The sequence below is a fragment of the Lolium rigidum genome, chromosome 7, assembly GCF_022539505.1.
Source record: "Lolium rigidum isolate FL_2022 chromosome 7, APGP_CSIRO_Lrig_0.1, whole genome shotgun sequence".
NCBI lineage: Eukaryota > Viridiplantae > Streptophyta > Magnoliopsida > Poales > Poaceae > Lolium > Lolium rigidum.
The window spans coordinates 184504886-184528977 of NC_061514.1; the positions used below are offsets into that span (position 1 = coordinate 184504886).

Genomic DNA, 24092 nt, shown 5'->3' on the forward strand with positions numbered 1-24092 from the left:
AAAGTATATGATGCAAGAGCTTAAACATGAGCACAACAATTGCCAAGTATCAAATTATCCAAGACATTTTAGAGTTACTACATGTAGCATTTTCCAATTCCAACCATATAACAATTTAACGAAGAAGAAACTTCGCCATGAATATTATGAGTAAAGCCTAAGGACATACTTGTCCATATGCTACAGCGGAGCGTGTCTCTCTCCCACAAAGTGAATGCTAGGATCCATTTTATTCAAACAAAACAAAAAACAAAAACAAACCGACGCTCCAAGCAAAGTGCATAAGATGTGACGGAATAAAAATATAGTTTCGGGGAGGAACTCGATAATGTTGTCGATGAAGAAGGGGATGCCTTGGGCATCCCCAAGCTTAGACGCTTGAGTCTTCTTAGAATATGCAGGGTTGAACCACCGGGGCATCCCCAAGCTTAGAGCTTTCACTCTCCTTGATCATATTGTATCATACTCCTCTCTTGATCCTTGAAAACTTCCTCCACACCAAACTCGAAACAACTCATTAGAGGTTAGTGCACAATAAAAATTAACATGTTCAGAGGTGACACAATCATTCTTAACACTTCGGACATTGCATAAAGCTACTCGGACATTAATGGATCAAAGAAATTCATCCAACATAGCAAAAGAGGCAATGCGAAATAAAAGGCAGAATCTGTCAAAACAGAACAGTCCGTAAAGATGGATTTTATTAGGGCACCGGACTTGCTCAAATGAAAATGCCCAAATTGAATGAAAGTTGCGTACATATCTGTGGATCACTCACGTAAATTGGCTTAATTTTCTGAGTTACCTACGAGAGAATTAGACCCAGATTCGTGACAGCAAAAGAAATCTGTTCTACAGCAGTAATCCAAATCTAGTATTTACTTTACTATCAAAGACTTTACTTGGCACAACAAAACATAAAACTAAGATAAGGAGAGGTTGCTACAGTAGTAAACAACTTCCAAGACTCAAATATAAAACAAAAATACTGTAGTAAAAACATGGGTTGTCTCCCATAAGCGCTTTTCTTTAACGCCTTTCAGCTAGGCGCAGAAAGTGTGTATCAAGTATTATCAAGAGATGAAGCATTGACATTACCTTGGGCTTTACCCTTACCTTTCTTATCCTTACTCTTTGGCTTAGGGAATATATGGCTACCCCCGGGTGTAGAGGTGAATTTTAGGGTGCCTTCTCTCACGTCTATGACTGCTCCCAATAGTTTCGACGAGGATCTTCCGAGTGTGATTTGTCCTGTTCCTGCGCATTCAATGACAAGGTAATCAATGGATATTGTTATCCCAAGAATGGTTGTATGCACACCCGCAGCTATCCCTTTAGGAATTATAACGAGTTATCAATAAGAGTTATTCCTTCTCCCCTTCGGTGAATTCCCAAAGTTTCAAAGATTTATGAATACTCTTAGGCATTAGGCAAAATTCAGTCATAATATCACAATTAGCATGAAGAGTTTGGTCACCTATGACAATTTTAATAGTAGGATTCCACAATGAAGGTTCGAGTTCACTAAAACTTGATCAAGACGGTTACGAATATATCCATAATTTTCATTTAAGCGAGATGCACTTGCCTCAAGAGTGTTTAATCTATTATGAATGCTAATAAGGGCTGAATCAAAGTTATAAGATGAATCATGTGATGCAACCAACTTCTTTATGGCATTAAAAGCTTGATCCCCGTTACAATGAAGTAAATCTCCTCCCACTAGAGCATCCAAGGCATATCTATAGCGAATCGTAAGATCAAAATAAAAATTACTAAGGAGCAAACTTAGAGTCATTTGAGGTTCAGTTTTACGATAAGAAGTAAAAATGCTGGACCAAGCATTTTTAAAACTTTCCTCATCCCCTTGTTTAAAAGTAAAAACTAATTCCTCAGGTGAAGAAGTAACAGGTACAGAGCTAGACATGATAACAAAAGTAAACTAAATGCAAGTAACTAATTTTTTGTGTTTTTGATGTAGCAAACAAGATAGTAAATAAAGTAAAGCTAGCAACTAATTTTTTTGTGTTTTGATATAATGCAGCAAACAAAGTAGTAAATAAAATAAAGCAAGACAAAAACAAAGTAAAGAGGTTGGGAAGTGGAGACTCCCTTGCGAGCGTGTCTTGATCTCCCCGGCAACGGCGCCGAAAAAAGAGCTTGATGGCGTGTAACTCACACGTTCGTTGGGAACCCCAAGAGGAAGGTATGATGCGCACAGCAGCAAGTTTTCCTCGAAAGAAACCAAGGTTTATCGAACCAGGAGGAGCCAAGAAGCACGTTGAAGGTTGATGGCGGCGGGATGTAGTGCGGCGCAACACCGGGGATTCCGGCGCCAACGTGGAACCTGCACAACACAACCAAAGTACTTTTCCCCAACGAAACAGGTGAGGTTGTCAATCTCACCGGCTTGCTGTAACAAAGGATTAACCGTATTGTGTGGAAGATGATTGTTTGCAAGAAAACAAGTAAAGAACAAGTATTGCAGCAGATTTGTATTTCAGTATAAAAGAATGGACCGGGGTCCACAGTTCACTAGAGGTGTCTCTCCCATAAGATAAAAGCATGTTGGGTGAACAAATTACAGTCGGGCAATTGACAAATAGAGAGGGAATAACAATGCACATACATGTCATGATAAGTATAGTGAGATTTAATTGGGCATTACGACAAAGTACATAGACCGCCATCCAACTGCATCTATGCCTAAAAAGTCCACCTTCAGGTTATCATCCGAACCCCTTCCAGTATTAAGTTGTAAAACAACAGACAGTTGCATTAAGTATGGTGTGTAATGTAATCAACAACTACATCCTTAGACATAGCATCAATGTTTTATCCCTAGTAGCAACAGCACTCCACAACCTTAGAACTTTACGTCACTTGTCCCGGATATCAATGGAGGCATGAACCCACTATCGAGCATAAATACTCCCTCTTGGAGTTAAGAGCAAAAACTTGGCCGAGCCTCTACTAATAACGGAGAGCATGCAAGATCATAAACAACACATAGGTAATAACTTGATAATTAACATAACATGGTATTCTCTATCCATCGGATCCCGACAAACACAACATATAGTATTACGGATAGATGATCTTGATCATGTTAGGCAGCTCACAAGATCCAACAATGAAGCACAATGAGGAGAAGACAACCATCTAGCTACTGCTATGGACCCATAGTCCAGGGGTGAACTACTCACTCATCACTCCGGAGGCGACCATGGCGGTGAAGAGTCCTCCGGGAGATGAATCCCCTCTCCGGCGGGGTGCCGGAGGAGATCCCAGAATCCCCCGAGATAGGATTGGCGGCGGCGGCGTCTCTGGAAGGTTTTCCGTATCGTGGCTCTCGGTACTGGGGGTTTCGCGACGGAGGCTTTAAGTAGGCGGAAGGGCAACGTGGGGGGCCACACGAGGGCCCCACGCCACAGGTCGGCGCGGCCAGGGCCTGGGCCGCGCCGCCCTATGGTGGCGGCGCCTCGTGGCCCCACTTCGACTCCTCTTCGGTCTTCCGGAAGCTTCGTGGCAAAATAGGACCCTGGGCGTTGATTTCGTCCAATTCGAGAATATTTCGTTACTAGGATTTCTGAAACCAAAAACAGCGAGAAAACGAGCAATCGGCTCTTCGGCATCTTGTTAATAGGTTAGTTCCAGAAAATGCACGAATATGACATAAAGTGTGCATAAAACATGTAGATATCATCAATAATGTGGCATGGAACATAAGAAATTATCGATACGTCGGAGACGTATCACCAGCCTCGGAAGCCTCTGAGTGATACTGCATGTGGAACTGCTCCTCCAACTGCTTCCAAGTCCGGATTGAGTCTGGTGGCAGTGATGCGTACCACCCGAAAGCCGATCCTGTGAGGGACTGTGCGAAGAAGCTCACACGCAGCTCATCTGATGCTGAGATCGTGCCCAGCTGTGCTAAATATCGGCTCACATGCTCGATTGAGCTGGAACCATCCGATCCGACTAAATTTGGAGAATTCAGGGAGCCGATATTTGGGTGGTAGTGGGATCAACTCGTACTCGTTGGGGTACGGCTTGGAATAGCCGATTGCCCTCCTCTTCGGCACCATGCCGAACTGGTCTCTCAAGATTGTACTGATCTGATCCGCGGTGCTGGCTGCAGGAGTCGAACTCTGAAGATTTGCCGGAGTGGCATACTTAGCCAGCCATGCTTGCTTCTCAAGCTCTGAGCCAACTGCAGGAGTTGGGCCCCGGAGGTTTATCGGGGTGGCGTACTTAGCTAGCCACGTACGCTTCTCAAGATCTGACCCCGAAGTTCCTCCCGTTGTTCCGGAAGTCCCTCGTTGTTGCGGTCCGGTTTGTGAGGGCCCATGCTATCGCAGTCCGGCACGTATGTGCACGTGTATCCGTGAGGGATCTCCTTAGGCGCCTCATGCAAGAACTGATAGTCACTAGGGTCACCACCGATCTTGTAGACGACGTATGCCGGTGAATTCGGCACTTTTGGTGCTGCCAACGCGAATGGCAGCGATGGACGGGACTGGAGTGGCATCTCTCCTTGGTGAGTCCCTAGAGCTGGTCCTGACGGAGAGTACTGATGCTTCATGATTTCCTGGATCACGCGAAGAGCGACACGCTCCAAAGTGTTCACCAGGCTCTCAGAATGGCGATGCAGCGAATGAGCTACCATGAAGTTAATCTCCTGACGCAGAGACCTGGTGGGTTCTTCTGACGGGGCGGACAGGTCCACTCCATCGAGCGCGCCTTCAGGTGAGAACCCTTTCCACCTGATGCCATGTGAGCGGGTTCTGTGAAAAGAGCCGATGAGGTCGGCTTCGAGGATCGCTTTGACCTCGTCATACTTCTTCTTGAGCTCCTCGGTCAGATCCTCGTACGTGACTGGAGTGCCTTCCGCCATCTCGGATGTAGATGGCGATGCGGTTGATCTCGAAGATTGTCCCACCGAGCGTGCCAGAATGTGTTGCGGTCAGAAACCCACCGGCGAGCAGCGACGGGCAACACGGTAGAGCCGGGAGGCTCCCAGGGCTGCGGCTGGCCCTGGCCCCTCCGAGCGACGGCCCGCAAAGACTGCGGCACGCACGTCCGATGCTGATGCAGGGCGTGCCACCTGACCTATACCTGGTCGGGGAAGGTGTTGGATGTGCCTCGCTTAGTTTCCTGCATGGCATACACGTAAACATTAAATACGAGCATCGATCGGCTCTCAGGTTGTCCTGTGAATCGGCTCAAGGAGCCGATCCACCCATGATCCGTACGAGATGTACGATCAGATGGTGGTCCTGCTTGATCAAAATAAAGCTAAAACAACCTACTATGATTTAGGGTTTTCACCACATAATCGGAACATCCTACTCGTGATTGAGCCTGGCGGCCACGCACGGTGATCGTAAACCGACCCTAGACAAGGCCTAAAAACCAACACGAAGTTGATCCCCGGAACATCCTGTCTAGGGCTAGCAAACTACACCCTACGCGCCCATCGGATCCTTCAACCCGTTTGTAAGGCCTAACTACGCAGATATTAAACTAATCCTTGAAGAACAAGGAGCAATCATAACGGATCGGATCTACTAAATAATGATCAAGCGGGGTGCCGCCCTTACACCCAAGATAGGTGTAAGGGCGGCTAGACATCTAAGGGTTGCACGACGACGACATATGATACGATGAACAATGCTAACCCTAAAACATCTATGATAACTACGTTGCTCGCCATCAACAAGGCTTCAGCACGAGCAACGCATGAACAGCGAATAACGTGTCTGCCTAGATCGCAAGATGCGATCTAGGCAGCATGATGCTTACCCGGAAGAAACCCTCGAGACAGGGGAGTTGGCGATGCGCCTAGATTGGTTTGTGGTGAACGTGATTGTTGTTTATTTCATAAACCCTAGATATATATTTATAGTCCGTAGACTTTCTAACGTGGGAATAATCCCAACCGGGCACGAGCCAAACTCGACACGTATCCTACTATGTTACAGATACAAGGGCAAACTAGCCCAAACTTTGTATGCAAGGCCGATTCATGTATTTCTTCTATGTATATTCTTCAAGCCCATCTTCAATCGCGGCCCACCTCTGATCCGGTCAAATTCTGGTGATAACAAGACTCCTCTTTAATGCATAAGCATTCAACAACAGTTAATATTCTCATAAGAGATTGAGGATTAATTGTCCACACTGAAACTTCCACCATGAATCATGGCTTTAGTTAGCGGCCCAATGTTCTTCTCTAACAGTATGCATACTCAAACCATTTAATTGTGAAATCGCCCTTACTTCAGACGAGACGAACATGCATAGCAACTCACATGATATTCAACAAAGGTAAAAGAGTTGATGGCGTCCCCATAAAACATGGTTACCGCTCAACAAGAAACTTATTAAGAAATAAGACACATAAGTACATATTCTTCACCACAATAGTTTTTAAGCTATTTGTCCCATGAGCTATATATTGCAAAGACAAAGGATAGAAATTTTAAAGGTAGCACTCAAGTAATGTACTTTGGAATGGCGGAGAAATACCATGTGGTAGGTAGGTATGGTGGACACAAATGGCATAGTTATTGGCTCAAGGATTTGGATGCACGAGAAGAATTCCTCTCAATACAAGGCTAGGCTAGCAAGGTTGTTTGAAGCAAACTCAAGTATAAAAAGGTGCAGCAAAGCTCACATATGAACATATTGTAGCTATTATAAGACTTTACATTGTCTCCTTGTTGTTCAAACACCTCAACCAGAAAATATCTAGACTCTAGAGATCAATCATGCAAACCAAATTTTAACAAGCTCTATGTAGTTATTCATTAATGAGTACAAGGTACATGATGCAAGAGCTTAAACAAGATCTATATGAGCACAACAATTGCCAAGTATCACATTATTCAAGACATTAAACCATTTACCACATGCGGCATTTTCCGTTTCCAACCATATAGCAATGAATGAAGTAGTTCAACTTTCGCAATGAACATTAAAGATGAAGCTAAGAACATATGTGTTCATACGAAACAGCGGAGTGTGTCTCTCTCCCAAACAAAGAATGCTAGGATCCGATTTATTCAAACAAAAACAAAAACAAAAACAAACAGACGCTCCAAGTAAAGCACATAAGATGTGACGGAATAAAAATATAGTTTCACTAGAGGAACCTGATAAGTTGTCGATGAAAAAGGGATGCCTTGGGCATCCCCAAGCTTAGACGCTTGAGTCTTCTTAAAATATGCAGGGATGAACCACGGGGGCATCCCCAAGCTTTGACTTTTCACTCTTCTTGATCATATTGTATCATCCTCCTCTCTTGACCCTTGAAAACTTCCTCCACACCAAACTCAAAACAAACTCATTAGAGGGTCAGTGCATAATTCATATATTCAGAGGTGACATAATCATTCTTAACACTTCTGGACATTGCACAAAGCTACTGAAAGTTAATGAAACAAAGAGATCCATCAAACATAGCAAAACAGGCAATGCGAAATAAAAGGCAGAATCTGTCAAAACAGAACAGTTCGTAAAGACGAATTTTAAAGTGGCACCAGACTTGCTCAGATGAAAATGCCCAAATTGAATGAAAGTTGCGTACATATCTGAGGATCACGCACGTAAATTGGCAGATTTTTTTGATTTTTCTACAGAGACTACTGCTCAAATTCGTGACAGCAAGAAATCTGTTCCTGCGCAGTAATCCAAATCTAGTATTGGCTTTACTATCAAAGGCTTTACTTGGCACAACAATGCAATAAAATAAAGATAAGGAGAGGTTGCTACAGTCGTAAACAACTTCCAAGACTCAAATATAAAATAAAGTGCAGAAGTAAAATAATGGGTTGTCTCCCATAAGCGCTTTTCTTAACGTCTTTCAGCCTAGGCGCAGAAAGTGTGTATCAAGTAACATCAAGAGACGAAGCATCAACATCATAATTTGTTCTAATAATAGAATCATAAGGTAAATTCATTCTCTTTCTAGGGAAGTGTTCCATACCTTTCTTGAGAGGAAATTGATATTTAATATTACCTTCCTTCATATCAATGGTGGCACCAACAAGTTCAAGAAAAGGTCTTCCCAATATAATGGGACAAGATGCATTGCATTCAATATCCAAGACAACAAAATCAACGGGGACAAGGTTATTGTTAACCATAATACGAACATTATCAATCCTCCCCAAAGGTTTCTTTATAGCATTATCAACAAGATTAAGATCCAAATAACAATTTTTCAATGGTGGCAAGTCAAGCATATCATAAATTTTCTTAGGCATAATAGAAATACTTGCACCAAGATCACATAAAGCATTACAATCAAAATCATTGACCCTCATCTTAATGATGGGCTCCCAACCATCTTCCAACTTCCTAGGAATAGAGGTTTCAAGTTTTAGTTTCTCCTCTCTAGCTTTTATGAGAGCATTTGTAATATGTTTTGTAAAGGCCAAATTTATAGCACTAGCGTTGGGACTTTTAGCAAGCTTTTGTAAGAACTTTATAACTTCAGATATGTGACAATCATCAAAGTCTAAACCATTATGATCTACAGCAATGGGATCATTGTCCCCAATATTTTGAAAAATTTCAGCAGTTTTATCAATTTCAGCAGTTTCAAGCAATTTTGCACGCTTTGCACTAGGAGTAGTAACATTGCCAACACCTAGCATGCAATTAGGCCATGTGAATTATTAACATTACTAGTGGTGGTAATAGTCCAAACTTTAGCTACATTATTCTCTTTAGCTAGTTTTTCATTTTCTTCTCTTTCCCACCTAGCATGCAATTCGGCCATCAATCTAATATTCTCATTAATTCGAACTTGGATGGAATTTGCTGTAGTAACAATCTTACTATCAATATCCTTATTAGGCATAACTTTCAATTTTAAAAGATCAACATCAGAGGCAAGTCTATCAACCTTAGAAGCAAGAATATCAATTTTATCGAGCTTTTCCTCAACAGATTTGTTAAAAGCAGTTTGTGTACTAATAAATTCTTTAAGCATGGCTTCAAGACCAGGGGGTACACTCCTATTATTGTTGTAATAATTCCCATAAGAATTACCATAACTATTACCATTAGCAGAAGGATATGGCCTATAGTTGTTACCCAAATTATTCCTATAAGCATTGTTGTTGAAATTATTATTTTTAATGAAGTTCACATCAACATGTTCTTCTTGGGCAAACAATGAAGCTAAAGGAACATTATTAGGATCAACATTAGATCTACCATTCACAAGCATAGACATGATAGCATCAATCTTATCACTCAAGGAGGAGGTTTCTTCAACGAATTTACCTTCTTACCTTGTGGAGCTCTTTCCGTGTGCCATTCAGAGTAATTTGTCATCATATCATCAAGAAGCTTTGTTGCCGCCCCCAAAGTGATGGACATAAAGGTACCTCCAGCAGCTGAATCCAATAGGTTCCGCGAAGAAAAATTCAATCCTGCATAAAAGGTTTGGATGATCATCCAAGTAGTCAGTCCATGGGTTGGGCAATTCTTTACCAAAGATTTCATTCTCTCCCATGCTTGAGCAACATGTTCATTATCTAATTGCTTGAAATTCATTATGCTACTTCTCAAAGATATAATTTTAGCGGGAGGATAATATCTACCAATAAAAGCATCCTTTCATTTAGTCCATGAATCAATACTATTTCTAGGCAGAGATAGCAACCAATCTTTAGCTCTTCCTCTTAAGGAGAAAGGAAACAGTTTTAATTTTATAATGTCACCATCTATATCCTTATACTTTTGCATTTCACATAGTTCAACAAAATTATTAAGATGGGCAGCAGCATCATCAGAACTAACACCAGAAAATTGTTCTCTCATAACAAGATTCAGTAAAGCAGGTTTAATTTCAAAGAATTCTGCTGTAGTAGCAGGTGGAGCAATAGATGTGCATAGGAAATCATTATTATTGTGCTAGTGAAGTCACACAACTTAGTATTCTCAACAGTACCCATTTTAGCAGTAGTAAATAAAGCAAACTAAATAAAGTAAATGCAAGTAACTAATTTTTGTGTGTTTTTGATATAGAGAACAAGACAGTAAATAAAGTAAAGCTAGCAACTAATTTTTTGTGTTTTGTTTAAGTGCAGCAAACAAAGTAGTAAATAAAATAAAGCAAGACAAAAACAAAGTAAAGAGATTGGAAGTGGAAGACTCCCCTTGCAGCGTGTCTTGATCTCCCCGGCAACGGCGCCAGAAATTTAGCTTGATGTGTGCAGTCGACACGTCCGTTGGGAACCCCAAGAGGAAGGTGTGATGCGTACAGTAGCAAGTTTTCCCTCAGAAAGAAACCAAGGTTTATCGAACCAGGAGGAGCCAAGAAGCACGTTGAAGGTTGTTGGTGGCGGAGTGTAGTGCGGCGCAACACCGGGGATTCCGGCGCCAACGTGGAACCTGCACAACACAATCACGGAACTTTGCCCCAACGTAACAGCGAGGTTGTCAATCTCACCGGCTTGCTCGTAAACAAAGGATTAGATGTATAGTGTGGATGATGATGGTTGTTTGCGAAGAACAAGTAAAGAACAATTGCGGTAGATTGTATTTCGGATGTAAAGAATAGGACCGGGGTCCACAGATCACTAGTGGTGTCTCTCCCATAAGATAGCAGATGTTGGGTGAACAAATTATAGTTGGGCAATTGACAAATAAAGAAGGCATAACAATGCACATACATATATCATGATGAGTACTATGAGATTTAATCAGGGCATTACGACAAAGTACATAGACCGCTATCCAACATGCATCTATGCCTAAAAAGTCCACCTTCGGGTTATCATCCGAACCCCTTCAAGTATTAAGTTGTAAACAACCGACAATTGCATTAAGTATGGTGCGTAATGTAATCAACACAAATATCCTTAGACAAAGCATCGATGTTTTATCCCTAGTGGCAACAAGACATCCACAACCTTAGAACTTTCCGTCACTCGTCCCGATTTAATGGAGGCATGAACCCACTATCGAGCATAAATACCCCCTCTTGGAGTCACAAGTATCAACTTGGCCGGAGCCTCTACTAGCAACGAGAGAGCATGCAAGAACATAAATAACATATATGATAGATTGATAATCAACTTGACATAGTATTCAATATTCATCGGATCCCAACAAACACAACATGTAGGATTACAAATAGATGATCTTGATCATGATAGGCAGCTCACAAGATCTAACATGATAGCACAATGAGGAGAAGACGACCATCTAGCTATCGCTATGGACCCATAGTCCAGGGGTGAACTACTCGGACATCGATCCGGAGGCGATCATGGCGATGAAGAGCCCTCCGGGAGATGATTCCCCTCTCCGGCAGGGTGCCGGAGGCGATCTCCCGAATCCCCCGAGATGGGATTGGCGGCGGCGGCGTCTGCGGAAGGTTTTCCGTATCGTGGCTCTCGATGACTGGGGGTTTCGCGACGGAGGCTTTAAGTAGGCGGAAGGGCGGAGTCGGGAGAGTCACGGGGGCCCCACACGCTAGGGCCGCACGGGCCCCCCTTAGGCCGCGCCGCCCTAGTGTGGCGGCGCCCCGTGGCCCCACTTTGTCTCCCCTCTGGTCTTCTGGAAGCTTCGTGGAAAAATAGGCCCCTGGGCATTGATTTCATCCAATTCCGAGAATATTTCCTTACTAGGATTTCTGAAACCAAAAACAGCAGAAAACAACAACTGGCTCTTCGGCATCTCGTCAATAGGTTAGTGCCGGGAAATGCATAAATATGACATATAATGTGTATAAAACATGTGAGTATCATCATAAAAGTAGCATGGAACATAAGAAATTATAGATACGTTTGGGACGTATCAATGGTTCATAAGAGATGACATATCACAGTACGAGTAAAGAGTACTTGTTGGAGATGAGGTTGAACGAGGTACAGAGATACCAATGATCAAACCTCGGACAAGTAAAATATCGCGTGACAAAGGGAATCGGTATCGTATGTAAATGGTTCAATCGATCACTAAGTCATCGTTGAATATGTGGGAGCCATTATGGATCTCCAGATCCCGCTATTGGTTATTGGTCAGAGAGAGGTCTCAACCATGTCTGCATAGTTCGCGAACCGTAGGGTGACACACTTAAGGTTTGATGTCGTTTAAGTAGATATGGAATATGGAATGGAGTTCGAAGTTTTGTTCGGAGTCTCGGATAGGATCCAGGACATCACGAGGAGTTCCGGAATGGTCTGGAGAATAAGATTCATATATAGGAAATCACTTTCCAAGTTTGGAAATGATCCGGTGCATTTATGGAAGGTTCTAGAAAAGTCCGGAAGAAATCACCATGGAAAGTGGAGTTCCGGAGGGACTCCACTTTGCATGGCCGGCCAACCCTAAAGGGGAGGAGTCCCAGGTGGACTCCACCTGTGGTGGCCGGCCAACCCCCCCAAGGAAGGGGTGGGAGTCCCACCTTGAGTAGGATTCCCCCTTGGGTAGGTTTTGTCCCTATGGAAGGTTTTGGTTTCGGGTCTTATTCGAAGACTTGGATACCAACACTTGGGGATTTCCACCTATATAATGAGGAGCAAGGGGAGGAGGCCGGCCACACCTAGCCCTAGTTGGCCGCACCCCTTGATGGTGGCGCCCAAGTCCCCCCTCTCCCCAAACCCTAGCCTCTCCTCCTCCACATACAACTCCTGCAGCGCATAGGCGAAGCCCTGCCAGGAGTTCTCCACCACCACCTCCACCACGCCGTCGTGCTGCCGGGATTCCGAGGAGGATCTACTACTTCCGCTGCCCGCTGGAACGGGGAGGAGGACGTCGTCTTCATCAACACCGAATGTGTGACCGAGTACGGAGGTGCTGCCCGTTTGTGGCACCGTTAATATCTTCTACGCGCTTTTGCAAGCGGCAAGTGATCGACTACATCCACCACGAGATCTAATCTCGTTAGGCTTTAGAAATCTTCAAGGGTTAGTCTCATGATCCCCTCGTTGCTACCATCTTCTAGATTAGATCTTGGCTTGTGTTTCGTTCTTGCGGTAGGAAATTTTTGTTTTCTATGCTACGAATCCCATCACATTTGTGACGCCCCGGAACCGGTACCATGAGGATTCCAGCGATCCCGCCGAAATCCGCACGATATCGATCCAGAGACGCCCTCCGACACGACGTGCGTGACGAATCACACACGTGATGCCAGAGGAATTAACACGAGCGGTAACATTACAACAGGATTACAATAGAGCCCGCAAGAAACATATATTACAACAACGACTCCAACGAGTCAAGATACAAATATACAATACAAAGATCCAAATCATACAGAAGATCGAATACGTCCGAGTACGGACAAGATACAAATTGGACTAAGAGTCCTGAAGATAACCAATGGCGTCCATAACCCTGCCCAGGCCAAGCCGGAAGGGTAACCTTGCTAACGTCGTCATCTTGTACCTGCCAAAGTCGGGCCATCGGTTGCCGACAAAAGGGATGAAGCAAAAGAGAAAGGGGAAAAGGCGAGAGTAAGTACCAAGGAACGAACTCCGGCACGTACTTAGCGAGACTAGAAATGGCTATGCTCGCCGAGCGAGTATAGATATATATCGCCTGGGGCTATATGGTAGGTTTAGCGGCAGCAAAACTATAACCAATAGAGACACGCTACAACATCCGTCTACTCAGAGAAGATAAGAGAGCGCACAAGGTAACGAGATAAATACTACACAAACATAACCCAGCCAAATACACATATCCCCTTCAACAATTGCAAAGAGGCAATGTAAAAGGCACTCAACGGTGGACAAGTTTTATTAGGTATCGGTTGTAGTAATGCTATATTACTACGCAAATTATTAGCAAATTATTAGCATCAACATAAAGGTGTAAGTTGTTCTATGATCAAGCTATACAATTCCAAGTCGTCCATAACCGCGGACACGGCTTATCGATAAGATGTACACCCTGCAGGGGTTGCCCAAATGTAACCATACGCATGCTCGACCCACTTACGACAGGTGGATGTCTCACAACAAGACCGTTCCCAGTTCAACAAGAAAGTCTAGGGGGCCACCCGACTAAGCTACCCGTAACGAAGTCCGGCCGTACTCCGAAGCGGACTCAGGGTTTGCGACGGCGGCTAGGCGTGCGAACCACACGCTTTCGCTAAACGTCCTGCGGGGTACAGTACAGAATATAAACACCCGAAGGCAACAGGAAGTAAACACCCGAAGGCAACGAGTAAGTAAAGCATGGCATACATGGCATAGGCAAATAAAACCAAGGTTGTGGCCCCCTTTTCAACTGACTTGAGAAAAGGTAATGGGTGAGGGGGTCCCAATAATCGTCCCCACGCATGGGTAGAGCGCTCAATCTCGGAACGGATAACAAGAACTCGGGTCCTAGGGGACATTAGCGAGTCAAAGTTCCGATGCTTTCGCAAAGGGGCTCACGAGATGCCTCTCGCTTACAATTTTAGTTGTTAACAAATAAGTAAAGCATGTGTATCTCCAACAACTGATATAGCATGTGATAACCTCCCAACAACCCAACATATCCCGATATCAGATCGAGATAAACAACAGAGCCTAACACGCCTACGACTCGCAAGGCTCAAACATCAAGCAACGGCTATGGTTAAGGAATGATACATATAGGATTATTATGGTAAACAAGTGGAATAGGATGCGTGACTCGATAAAGAATCGCAACATAAGGATAGCAGTGCGAGGGGGAGAGTAAATAGGTGAAGAGAGAGGGCTCGCCTGTGGAAAGCTGCAGAAGAACTTGTCGGAGAACTCGTCGTATCTCACATCACCACTTCGTGATCCTATCCGGGAAGAAGCAAATGCTGGAACACACAACGTATGCAATCTTACTACTACGGATAAAGAACCAGCATGCTCAAGATGATATGCATGACATGACAAGGATGATGCGGTGCAACTTATCCATATTAATCGGAGTCGGAACTCCGGACAAGCAATTTAGGTTGGCGTTGCATTTTCTATCGTCAAAGTTAAGGGTGGATTAGCATAACAAACATGGCAGGGGTGAGCTACAACAAAGTTAAATGGAACCGAGACAACATTTATATAGTATCTCACATATTCCATATGTTCCATATTAGGTGTTAATGCAAACTATCACGGAATGGTATGAAGCATGATGCAACAGCAGACATGGATGGCATAATCATGTTCAGTGCATTTTTCTGATCAAAATTCATATATAACACTTTTTATTTTGAATTACCAGTTAAAAGTTATTAACAATTTAGTTTTATTATCATTTAAAATAGAAAAGAGGTTTTATTTAAATAGGAAAGGACCCGAAAATCATTTTCAGGCGGGGGAAGGACCCCGGGTTAGTTTTATAAAGTATCAGGGGGTTTCCTTGGAAAGAACATCAGCCAGGGACCGCGGGTTTAGGAATCAAAAGACGCAGGGGGTTTGATGCAAAACTGATCAGATCTAGATCTGGGGGGATTCTCACCCACGGGGTGCTTAGCCCGGGTCGCTGACGAGCGGGCCCGCTGGCCACGTCGGATGGCCAGCGTGGCGAACCTTGCCTGCAGGCCTGAAAGGTGCTCGACGCCGGGCGCGTTCCAGAAGGGGGCGGTCACCGCGGACGGCGCAGACGCGGGCGGTCGATGGAGAGCGTCCCTGGATGCGCGCGGGTGTGCGTTCGGCGCCTCTCGTCGGCGCAGACCAGGTGGAGTTGGCGCAGGGTCGAGGGGAGCACCGGAGGCACGCCGGCGACGAGGTCCTGCGGCGGATACACGGTGTCACCGGTGGAAAACCGAACCAGGAAGCGAGGAAGGTAAAAGCGGGGTCGAAGAGATGTTCCAGGCTACCAGGATCATAGATATGGTCTCAGAACGGCCGGAGGAGGTCCTCAGCCGCCGGAATCGACGGAGAAGGCCGTCGGGGTCGAAGAAGAAACCGCGAAGTTCGCGGTGATTGGAGGGCTCCCGCTCTGATTCCTTGCACCGGGTGAAAGAGGGAGACGAGGTGCACCCGTCGGTGCCCTCAGAACGGAGAGGGGTGGCCTGCAGCGGTGGCACCATGGTGAGGCCGACGGTGGCCGGGGATGGGGTTTCTCCCAGAGAAGAAGGAAAGAGGGGTGCGGCGCGTGGGAGGAGAAGATGGAGGAGGCTAGGGTTTGCAGGGCACGGAGAGGGGTTAAAAGGGAGGAGGGAGCAGGTGAGTAGGGCGTGAGTGCGTGGTGACGTCGACGGAGCACGTCTCCCGCGTGCTCGGCGTCCAGGAAGACGACAACAGGAAGATAGATGCGTACCCCTTCGGTCTGTTGGGTTGGGCCGATGCTGGACTGCACGGGAAGGAAGGAGAAAGGCCAGAGAAGGGGTCAGGTTGGGCTGCGGGGAGAGGGAGAGGGCCCAAGATAGATAGGTTAGGGTTTTCTCCTTTTTCTTGTTTTTATTTTCTAATCATTTGAATTAAATTTCAATTCTGTTTTGAATTGAACCAAAGATGAGAGTGAGATTAAAAGGATTTGGTTTCTAAAATAATTAATTTATTTGTAACCAAAACAAATCACATTTTATTCCAAAATTAATTGTTGAACAAGCTTAATTGTAAAATAGGGATAAGAGAGAGGGGATAAGATAAGAGCCAAAGTTTTTATTTCAAAAATAAAATAGTTTGTGTTAGGGTTTGTTAGATGAAAGGAGAGAGAGAGAGGGAGGGTTTATAAGATAGTTTTATTTAAAAAGCATGGATGATATGATGCATGATATCATGATGATGCACAAAAGAAAAACACAAACAAATCTAATAGGGTGCTACCCGGGGCCGTTACAACATTGGTCACCTGATCGTGGATGACGTGCGAGTTACAGAGCATGTGGACAAGTCTGAGGTTGTGGATTCCTTCTTCGACAGCCTGAATGGATCAGCGACGGACAGAAGTTTCTCCCTTGACTTGGAGTACCTCAGACTCCCGACCTTTGACCTCCAGCATATTGATGGTGTATTCACTGAGGAGGAGGTGTGGACAGCTCTCAAAAGCATGCCCGGGGACAAATGCCCTAGTCCGGATGGCTTCTCTGCTCGCTTTTTCACGGCATGTTGGGACATCATAAAGGGTTATATTATGACAGCTTTCAACTCTATGCCCCTCATGGGCTATCGTGGATTTGGGGCGGTCAATGGAGCACTCATCACTCTAATCCCTAAGAAAGAGGGAGCTGAGAAGGTCCAGGATTTCAGGCCCATCAACCTTTTACATGGCTTCGGTAAGCTGGTAGCCAAGGTGTTGGCTAACCGGTTAGCTCCTGTCTTGCCTTAGATGGTTGGTGTGCATCAGAGTGCATTCGTGTGTGGAAGGTGCCTTCATGATAATTTCATGATGGTCCAAGGAACAGCTTGCAAGCTTCATAGCAACTCAACTTCTGCGGTGGTGCTGAAGCTGGAAATAACAAAGGCCTTTGACACGGTGGAGTGGCCCTTTCTTATTGAGGTCCTGAGGAGGCTTGGGTTCGGGGAGAGGATCCTAACCTGCATTTGCGCTCTTCTATCCACGACATCGACTCGTGTGTTGATCAATGGTTGCCCTGGCTCTAGGATTGCCAACAGGCGTGGATTAAGACAGGGAGATTCACTATCTCCTCAGCTCTTCATTCTGATTATGGAGATCCTTCACCTGATGATCGAGAAGGCCTCAGTTGTGGGTCTGCTCACCCCACTGGCTGCATCCGGACTGCGCACCGCACCTCCATCTATGCTGATGATGTGGTTACTTTCCTGTGTCCCCTGGTGGTTGATCTCAAGGTCTTCGCAGCGATCATTCAGGACTTTGGAGATGCCTCGGGTCTCCGCACCAACATGGATAAGTGCTCGGCAAATCTCATTAGATGTTCTGATGCTGATGAGGAGGCCGTTGTCAGTGAGCTCCGTTGCCCAATGGTTCCCTTTCCTCTTTGTTACCTCGGGCTTCCCCTGACACTGAGGAAACCGACATCAAACAGCTTCAGTACTTAGTGGATAAAGTGGCCAACAAACTGCCATGCTGGAGGGCCTCCCTTCTGGATAGGGGTGGATGCCTGGAGCTCGTCCGAGCGACACTCTCGGCGATCCCCATTTTCTCTATGATGTCTCTTGATATCCCAGCAAAGACGCTCACGGCCATTGAAAAGATTATAAGAGGTTTCCTGTGGAAGGGTCGAAAGGACGTTAAAGGTGGCCACTGCTTACTGGCGTGGGACAAAGTCTGTGCCCCAAAAGACTAGGGGGGCTTGGCATCCCCAGTCTCCGGTACATGAACATCACCTTGAGGGCTAGATGGTTGTGGCTTCAACAAGTCGATGACTCGAAGCCGTGGAAGGAGCTGAACATTCAGGTCCCACAAGTGGTGAGACAGCTCTTCGAGGGTGCTAATTTCTCGGTGCTAGGTGACGGGGCGTCCACCTTCTTCTGGACAGAGGCTGCCCGAAAGTCGGCTAACGGACATAGCACCAAACCTGCTGAAGGCGGTACCAAAGCGCTTGATGCGAATGCGCAAAGTGCGAGAAGGCTTGGCCGGCGCTTGGTTGGATGATGTCCCGCCTGATCTTGATGCACCAGCGATCCGGGAGCTCTTCTATGCGGCAGACAGGTTGGAGGATGTAGCCCTACTCGAGGGTGTAGAAGATAGCTTCAGATGGGGCTGGGTGAAAGACTTTGCCTACTCTGCGCGATCGGGCTACCGCGCGATGTTTGGAGCTATGGTGGATATGCCAGGGGCGCTTCAGATTTGGCGCTCGAGGGCCCCACCAAACTGCAGAGTCTTCCTTTGGCTGGCTGTCAGGATATGTTGGACTTCAGATAGGCTGAGCAGGCGTGGCCTTCCGCATCCGCCCGCATGCCTTTTCTACGATCAGAGCGAGGAGACTTTAGACCACATGCTCGTGGGCTGTGTGTTGTCTCGAGAGGTTTGGGCGGCTTGTCTGCGCTGGCAGGGGAAGTTGCACTAGATGTCGCAGGTAGATACAAGCTTCGTTGGTTGGCTGCAGGATAAGCGTGGAGGGCCGGGGGAGACTGCGATCTCTGGACAGGTGTGACCCTCGTTTGTTGGTGTCTCTGGCGACACCGAAACGGCATTATGTTTGAAAGGGTCGCACCTTCCAAGTCTGCGGTGCTTTCACCGATTGCCAATGAGGCGGAGCTGTGGAGAGTGGCCGGGATCTTTAGAGGATCCCTCGCGTCAGTAGATAAGTGGAGGTGCCGCGAGTAGTCCGGCAATGTGTGTGTGCTACCTCCTAGGGGTAGCGGGGAGTTGCGCTGCACGGGCGCTGTGCCCCGAGCGTGTTGTACTTCAGGCCTTCTGGCCTTTCTTCTTTAACTCCGATACGTCTTTCCATGACGTATCCTTAAAAAAGGAGGAGAGAGAGAGAGAGAGAGAGAGAGAGAGAGAGAGAGAGAGAGAGCATCTCCAGTCGCGTCCCTCAAAAAAATCTGGCACAACGATATGGGGTACGTTTGGAGACAGCGCCGAACAAAAAGAGACTAAAAATCTGTACAAAAAGAGGCCCTTCCCAGTCGTGTCCCTCAAACAGCGGCTGGATGCATGCATTCTTTTTAGAGCCGGATGCATGCATTTTAATAAAGGGGACCATCCCATGTGGGAAAAGTGTGTGAGAGAAAGTGTGGGAAAAGAGAATGACATGTGGGGACTAGGGGTTGCATGCATGCATGTGGACGCTGTTGTGTCCGGCGTCCCCGGTAGAGACTCTATACACAGAGTCTCTACATGAGACGTCAGACACAAAATGAGGCGTTGTTTAGCTTTGGGGGACGCTGCTACACAACTTTTTTCTCCATTTCTTATCCACGGCCCCCAAATATCATTTGGGGGACGCGATGCTCTAAGTACCCAGGAACGAACTCTGAAAGATATTTCAAAAGGAAGGCACTCTGATCACCAGTCAACCGACAAACGCATCATCAAGGTCAATCTCATTACACCAAATTGGCACCACCATAGAGAGGTTTTAAATATCATCTTTGAGGAGCAACAAAAACCGCCACATCATCCGCGTAGAGAGGTACCAAGGATGGTGCCCCTCCCTCTGAACTTGCGAAGGAGCTCTTGTTGAGTCGCAAGCTCAAGGATTTGTTGTAGAGAATCAATGGCAAGCAAAAAAAAAAAAAAAAGGAGGGGCGAGAGCAGATCCCCTTGCCTCAACCCCCTCCCATGTTTGATAGGGCGCGTAGCTATCCCATTGAGGACTCTTTGAAGAGAAAGCAAGCAAGTCGCGATCCTCAAAAACAGTTTTTGTAAGCACAAAATTACATCGCAACAACCACTGATTCTTTGAACAAGCACCTGAGATTCTTTTCACAAACAGCTATGACATTACAAAGGAATACATGCATTAAATCATAGCAAAATATGTCGACAGATTGGAGATCCATCCCATGCGTGCAGAGCTTGACAGATGGATATGGCGGCTTTGAGCGCTCTGGGGGTAGATGTTATTTCTCAAGCGTCAGTACTTACCGCTCAATCACAGGGACAAGACGCAAGAACGCACAAGTCATGTTACAAGCAAACTTATGAAAACATCACTCGTCAGTGATTACGTTCTTATAACAGTTAAGAACAGACCCATCTCAAGCTAACAAGAAATAACAATTTAACTGGTGCACAACGCGACAGCATTAATAACTAGTGTAAAGGTTCTGCCTGATGGCGTTATTTGGTCAAAAGGAAGTGAAGGGGTGTCATCTTTCACTTCAGGAGCCATATATAGACGACCAGAACTGCCGCATTTCTTCGGTTTCAACAAGAGGTTTTCTGACCAGAAAGGGGCCAGGCTGTGGGCCCTTGAACTTTTCAAAAACGCTTGCATCCTCATAGGCCTACAGACGAGGAAAGAATTAATCAATCAAGTACCATGCATAAGGGTACATTTACAGCACGAGATGTGCCACACCCTTACCGTGAGCTTGGCTCTTAACCTAGCCTCCTCAGCGCGATGCAGCTGTAAATGGCATGCAGTTAGCAACGAACATGGAACACAAATGTTAAACACTACATCGATAGGAAATAAACCATCATACATACTTCGTCCTCATCTACAGGGTATTCCATGGGAGGCAATCCAGGTCCTTCGAAAAAAACTGTGTCCCTCATGTGACCACCCGTGTATGCAGAAGCATCCTTCGGGTGCTTCATATGCTCACCACTTCCATTATTTTGACAACCATGGCACGTACCTTGCAATAGAAACAAAACAGAATAAGAAGCACAGATGCATAATAGTAATAACTATTAATTGAGGTAATAAAACAGGTATGCATGAACCAATATGAGATACTACAATTGCAGAGCCAGAAAACACATCTACAAAACTGTTTGACACGTAGGTTCATGTTAGAGCGATGCACAAACTAGAATAAAATTCATTTCAAGGCAAGAGCATGTACAAACCATTATCAGAAGGTTCAAGCATTCGTAAACAGCTGGGAACCAATTCCTCAAGTTCTCCTTTTGTAGATATGACTTCGGCAAAAAATAGATTGGTGGTGATGCCATGGTCTCCTTTAGCCCTTGTAGTGAAATTGATATGATTGTACCACTTAAACACATCACCCTCAAAAATTGCTTCGATGCACACAACTTCTTTGACTTGATGTGCACGATCCTAAATTAACAAGCATGGATCTGATCAATAAGTAATATTGTGAGATGGATGAGTAAGACAGTACAGCATAGTGTTAGCACGACAGAGTGTGGGGGCAGATAGGAGGTACAGAGAGCAAACCTCCGTAAGACAGTGCTTCTCATTATACCCATCCATCAAAGCATGAGCCAACTGGTACGTCCAATTACGGGTTAAATCCACTTGTTGAGATTTTGAAGGAGTCTTCCTAGTGCCATCAGGCCAGTAAAGAGTCCACTTTACACTCCTCTCCGCATAAGAAAGCCCATCCATGAACCTAGTTTAGATCAGAGCGTTTCATATGATTAGCAGATTTTAATTTCTCAAAGGTGGAGTAAAATCTGGTACTAAGCACTCAGTAAATGTTATCAGGCTGACAGAGGATTGGGGTCAATTTTGTCGAAGGTTTGTAGATTAGGAATCAAAACAGCTCGCAAGTTATTACCTCTTTAACATATAGCTAATGGGCTGTAGTTGACAAAAATGGAATAAAACGTGTACATGTTCGTAAGGTGTCACTTCTCAATGCATAGTAAAAAGAAGGAAAAAGGTACTCCCTCCGTTCCAAATTACCTGCCATGTATCTAGACGCGTTTCAATGTGTAGAACTGTAGATACATGCAAATCTAGACATTACTTAGTGTGTAGATGCATTCATTTTCAGATACCCAAAACTCAGTCTGTTCTTAATGTTGTTTTCACCAGTTAACTGAACTTGCTGGTCTCGCCTTGGCATTATTTAGTACGTGGAAGAAACTGAGCTGTGCATGTTCATGGCAGAGAGATAACCCCATATATAGAATGGTACCATAGCATCAATATGTATACTTTGTTATTTTCAGCTATGCTTACCACTATGCACTATTTCAACAACTCAACCGTCCACCTAAGTTCAAGTGGACCAAAACAAGAATTTTGAAATTCATGCGGACTTGAATATATATACTTGTTATTTTCAGCTACTTTACCACCATGCTTACTGTTTCAAAAACTCAACTATTCATCTAGGTTCAAGTGAACCAAAACAAGGACTCGTGGGATGTATTTTTGCCTGTAAACTTGACAGCCTTTTCTAGTAAAACCTTAGTGGCATTGATTTTCTTGATTACTGCTGAAAATACTGGGATCATTTTTTTCTTTGTGTGGCGTACATGATAGAAAAGCATGTTGGCTATGTAGAATGTCTGCTAGGAGTAATCAAATGCAAGTATGCACAAAAGAAGAAATCAAGAGCGCAAGTGGAGAGCTTTACATTGTTGGGTCCTGGCGCCGACGAAGAAAGGTATCAATAGCCTCTCGAGCATCCTGTAGGGTCTTGAATGGCCCACCCACGTCAGGATATGTGTGTAAATAGCCCCCACCATCAGTCCTGATGTAAAATGAAATACCCCAGTCATTGCAATTCACAGCCAAAATGGGCGGTGTCAACTCCGATGTTGTAGCTTCGAGAGGCTCCTCCAAGAGAGAGAGATCCATTTTTCCAGATGCAGAACCAGCCACATGCTTCTTCTCCGCCTCACGCCTAAAGGAATATACAGGCTCGATGAGTAGAACAATAATCTTAAGAGATTCGAAGAAAAAAATGAGCATGCAACATATAGCGAAATTGATAATTTCTTTGTGGATACTAGTTAATAGATGCCAGAAATCTGACTAAAATGCAGACCCAACAAGTCAATCCCAACCGCAAACAACTCGAGCCTTGCCCTTTTCGACTGGACCAAAAATAAATAAATAAATGAACCTAACGACAAATTGAGAGGTAGTAGTCTTACGGGTACGGCAGAGGGGCGTCCATGGTTAACGTAGAAGCAGTTGGTAAATCAAGTTTTGTCAACCTCCTGAAGGGGAACAAGCAGCACAGATGAATAAAAGAAGAATTTTTAACCTTATGCTTAGAGATGGGGAAAAACAATATGCCATTTCCAACTTGGCAGAGACCATGAAAGAAAAGGAAAAAAAAAATCTAACTTGCGGCATGAATCCGACTAAAACAAAGGCAAATCCCATTGAAGTACACCCCGATCTATACGAGAACCCCAAGCCTCCCAGCAATCAATCCCCATCGGTAAGCAATTCGATCCACGCCCTTCCTACTAGATGAGAAAACAGAAAGCGAATTATAAAGCGAGAGGGGGAGATGGCGGTGATCCTACTCCATTTTCATCCGGAGATCGCCGCGGCGGCGGTACTCCGCCCTCTTCTTCTTGTCGCGCGGCGCCATTAGGGTTTGGTGATTCCTTCAGAGGCCAAAGAAACGAAAATGGTAGGGAGGGGAACAGAGGATCAGGCGGTCTAGAAGGAGTATAGTATACTAGCACTAAACCCGTGCGTTGCTACGGTGAAATAACTTACAAATGCTAGAATTAAATTTTAAATATTAATAGAATATACATTATGTGCCCATTTGATGATACTTTATCGTTTAAAAATGACGATTTGTTCTCTATTAGATTAATGCATGACT

The 24092-nt window shown here is 45.0% G+C and overlaps 1 protein-coding gene across 1 annotated transcript; it reads right to left on the minus strand.

The window, feature by feature from the left end:
• Positions 1 to 20500: 20500 nt before the first annotated feature.
• Positions 20501 to 23864, minus strand: LOC124677780. Its single transcript, XM_047213739.1, has 8 exons — positions 23782 to 23864; positions 23401 to 23466; positions 22878 to 23147; positions 21728 to 21902; positions 21394 to 21607; positions 21028 to 21179; positions 20903 to 20944; positions 20501 to 20822 (listed from the first exon to the last, which is right to left on the minus strand). Exons 1-8 carry the CDS (start codon positions 23847 to 23849, stop codon positions 20697 to 20699), a joined length of 1113 nt encoding a protein of 370 aa, XP_047069695.1. The 5' UTR covers positions 23850 to 23864; the 3' UTR covers positions 20501 to 20696.
• Between the last annotated feature and the right edge of the window lie 228 nt (positions 23865 to 24092).

Coding starts and splice junctions, on each gene's coding strand:
- LOC124677780 (XM_047213739.1), bottom strand. CDS start 23,849: ATGGCGCCGCGCGACAAGAAGAAGAGGGCGGAGTACCGCCGCCGCGGC. Junction 23,467..23,781: donor GATCTCCGGATGAAAATGGA/GTAGGATCACCG, acceptor GTTCCCCTTCAG/GAGGTTGACAAAACTTGATT. Junction 20,945..21,027: donor ACCCTGTAGATGAGGACGAA/GTATGTATGATG, acceptor TGCCATTTACAG/CTGCATCGCGCTGAGGAGGC.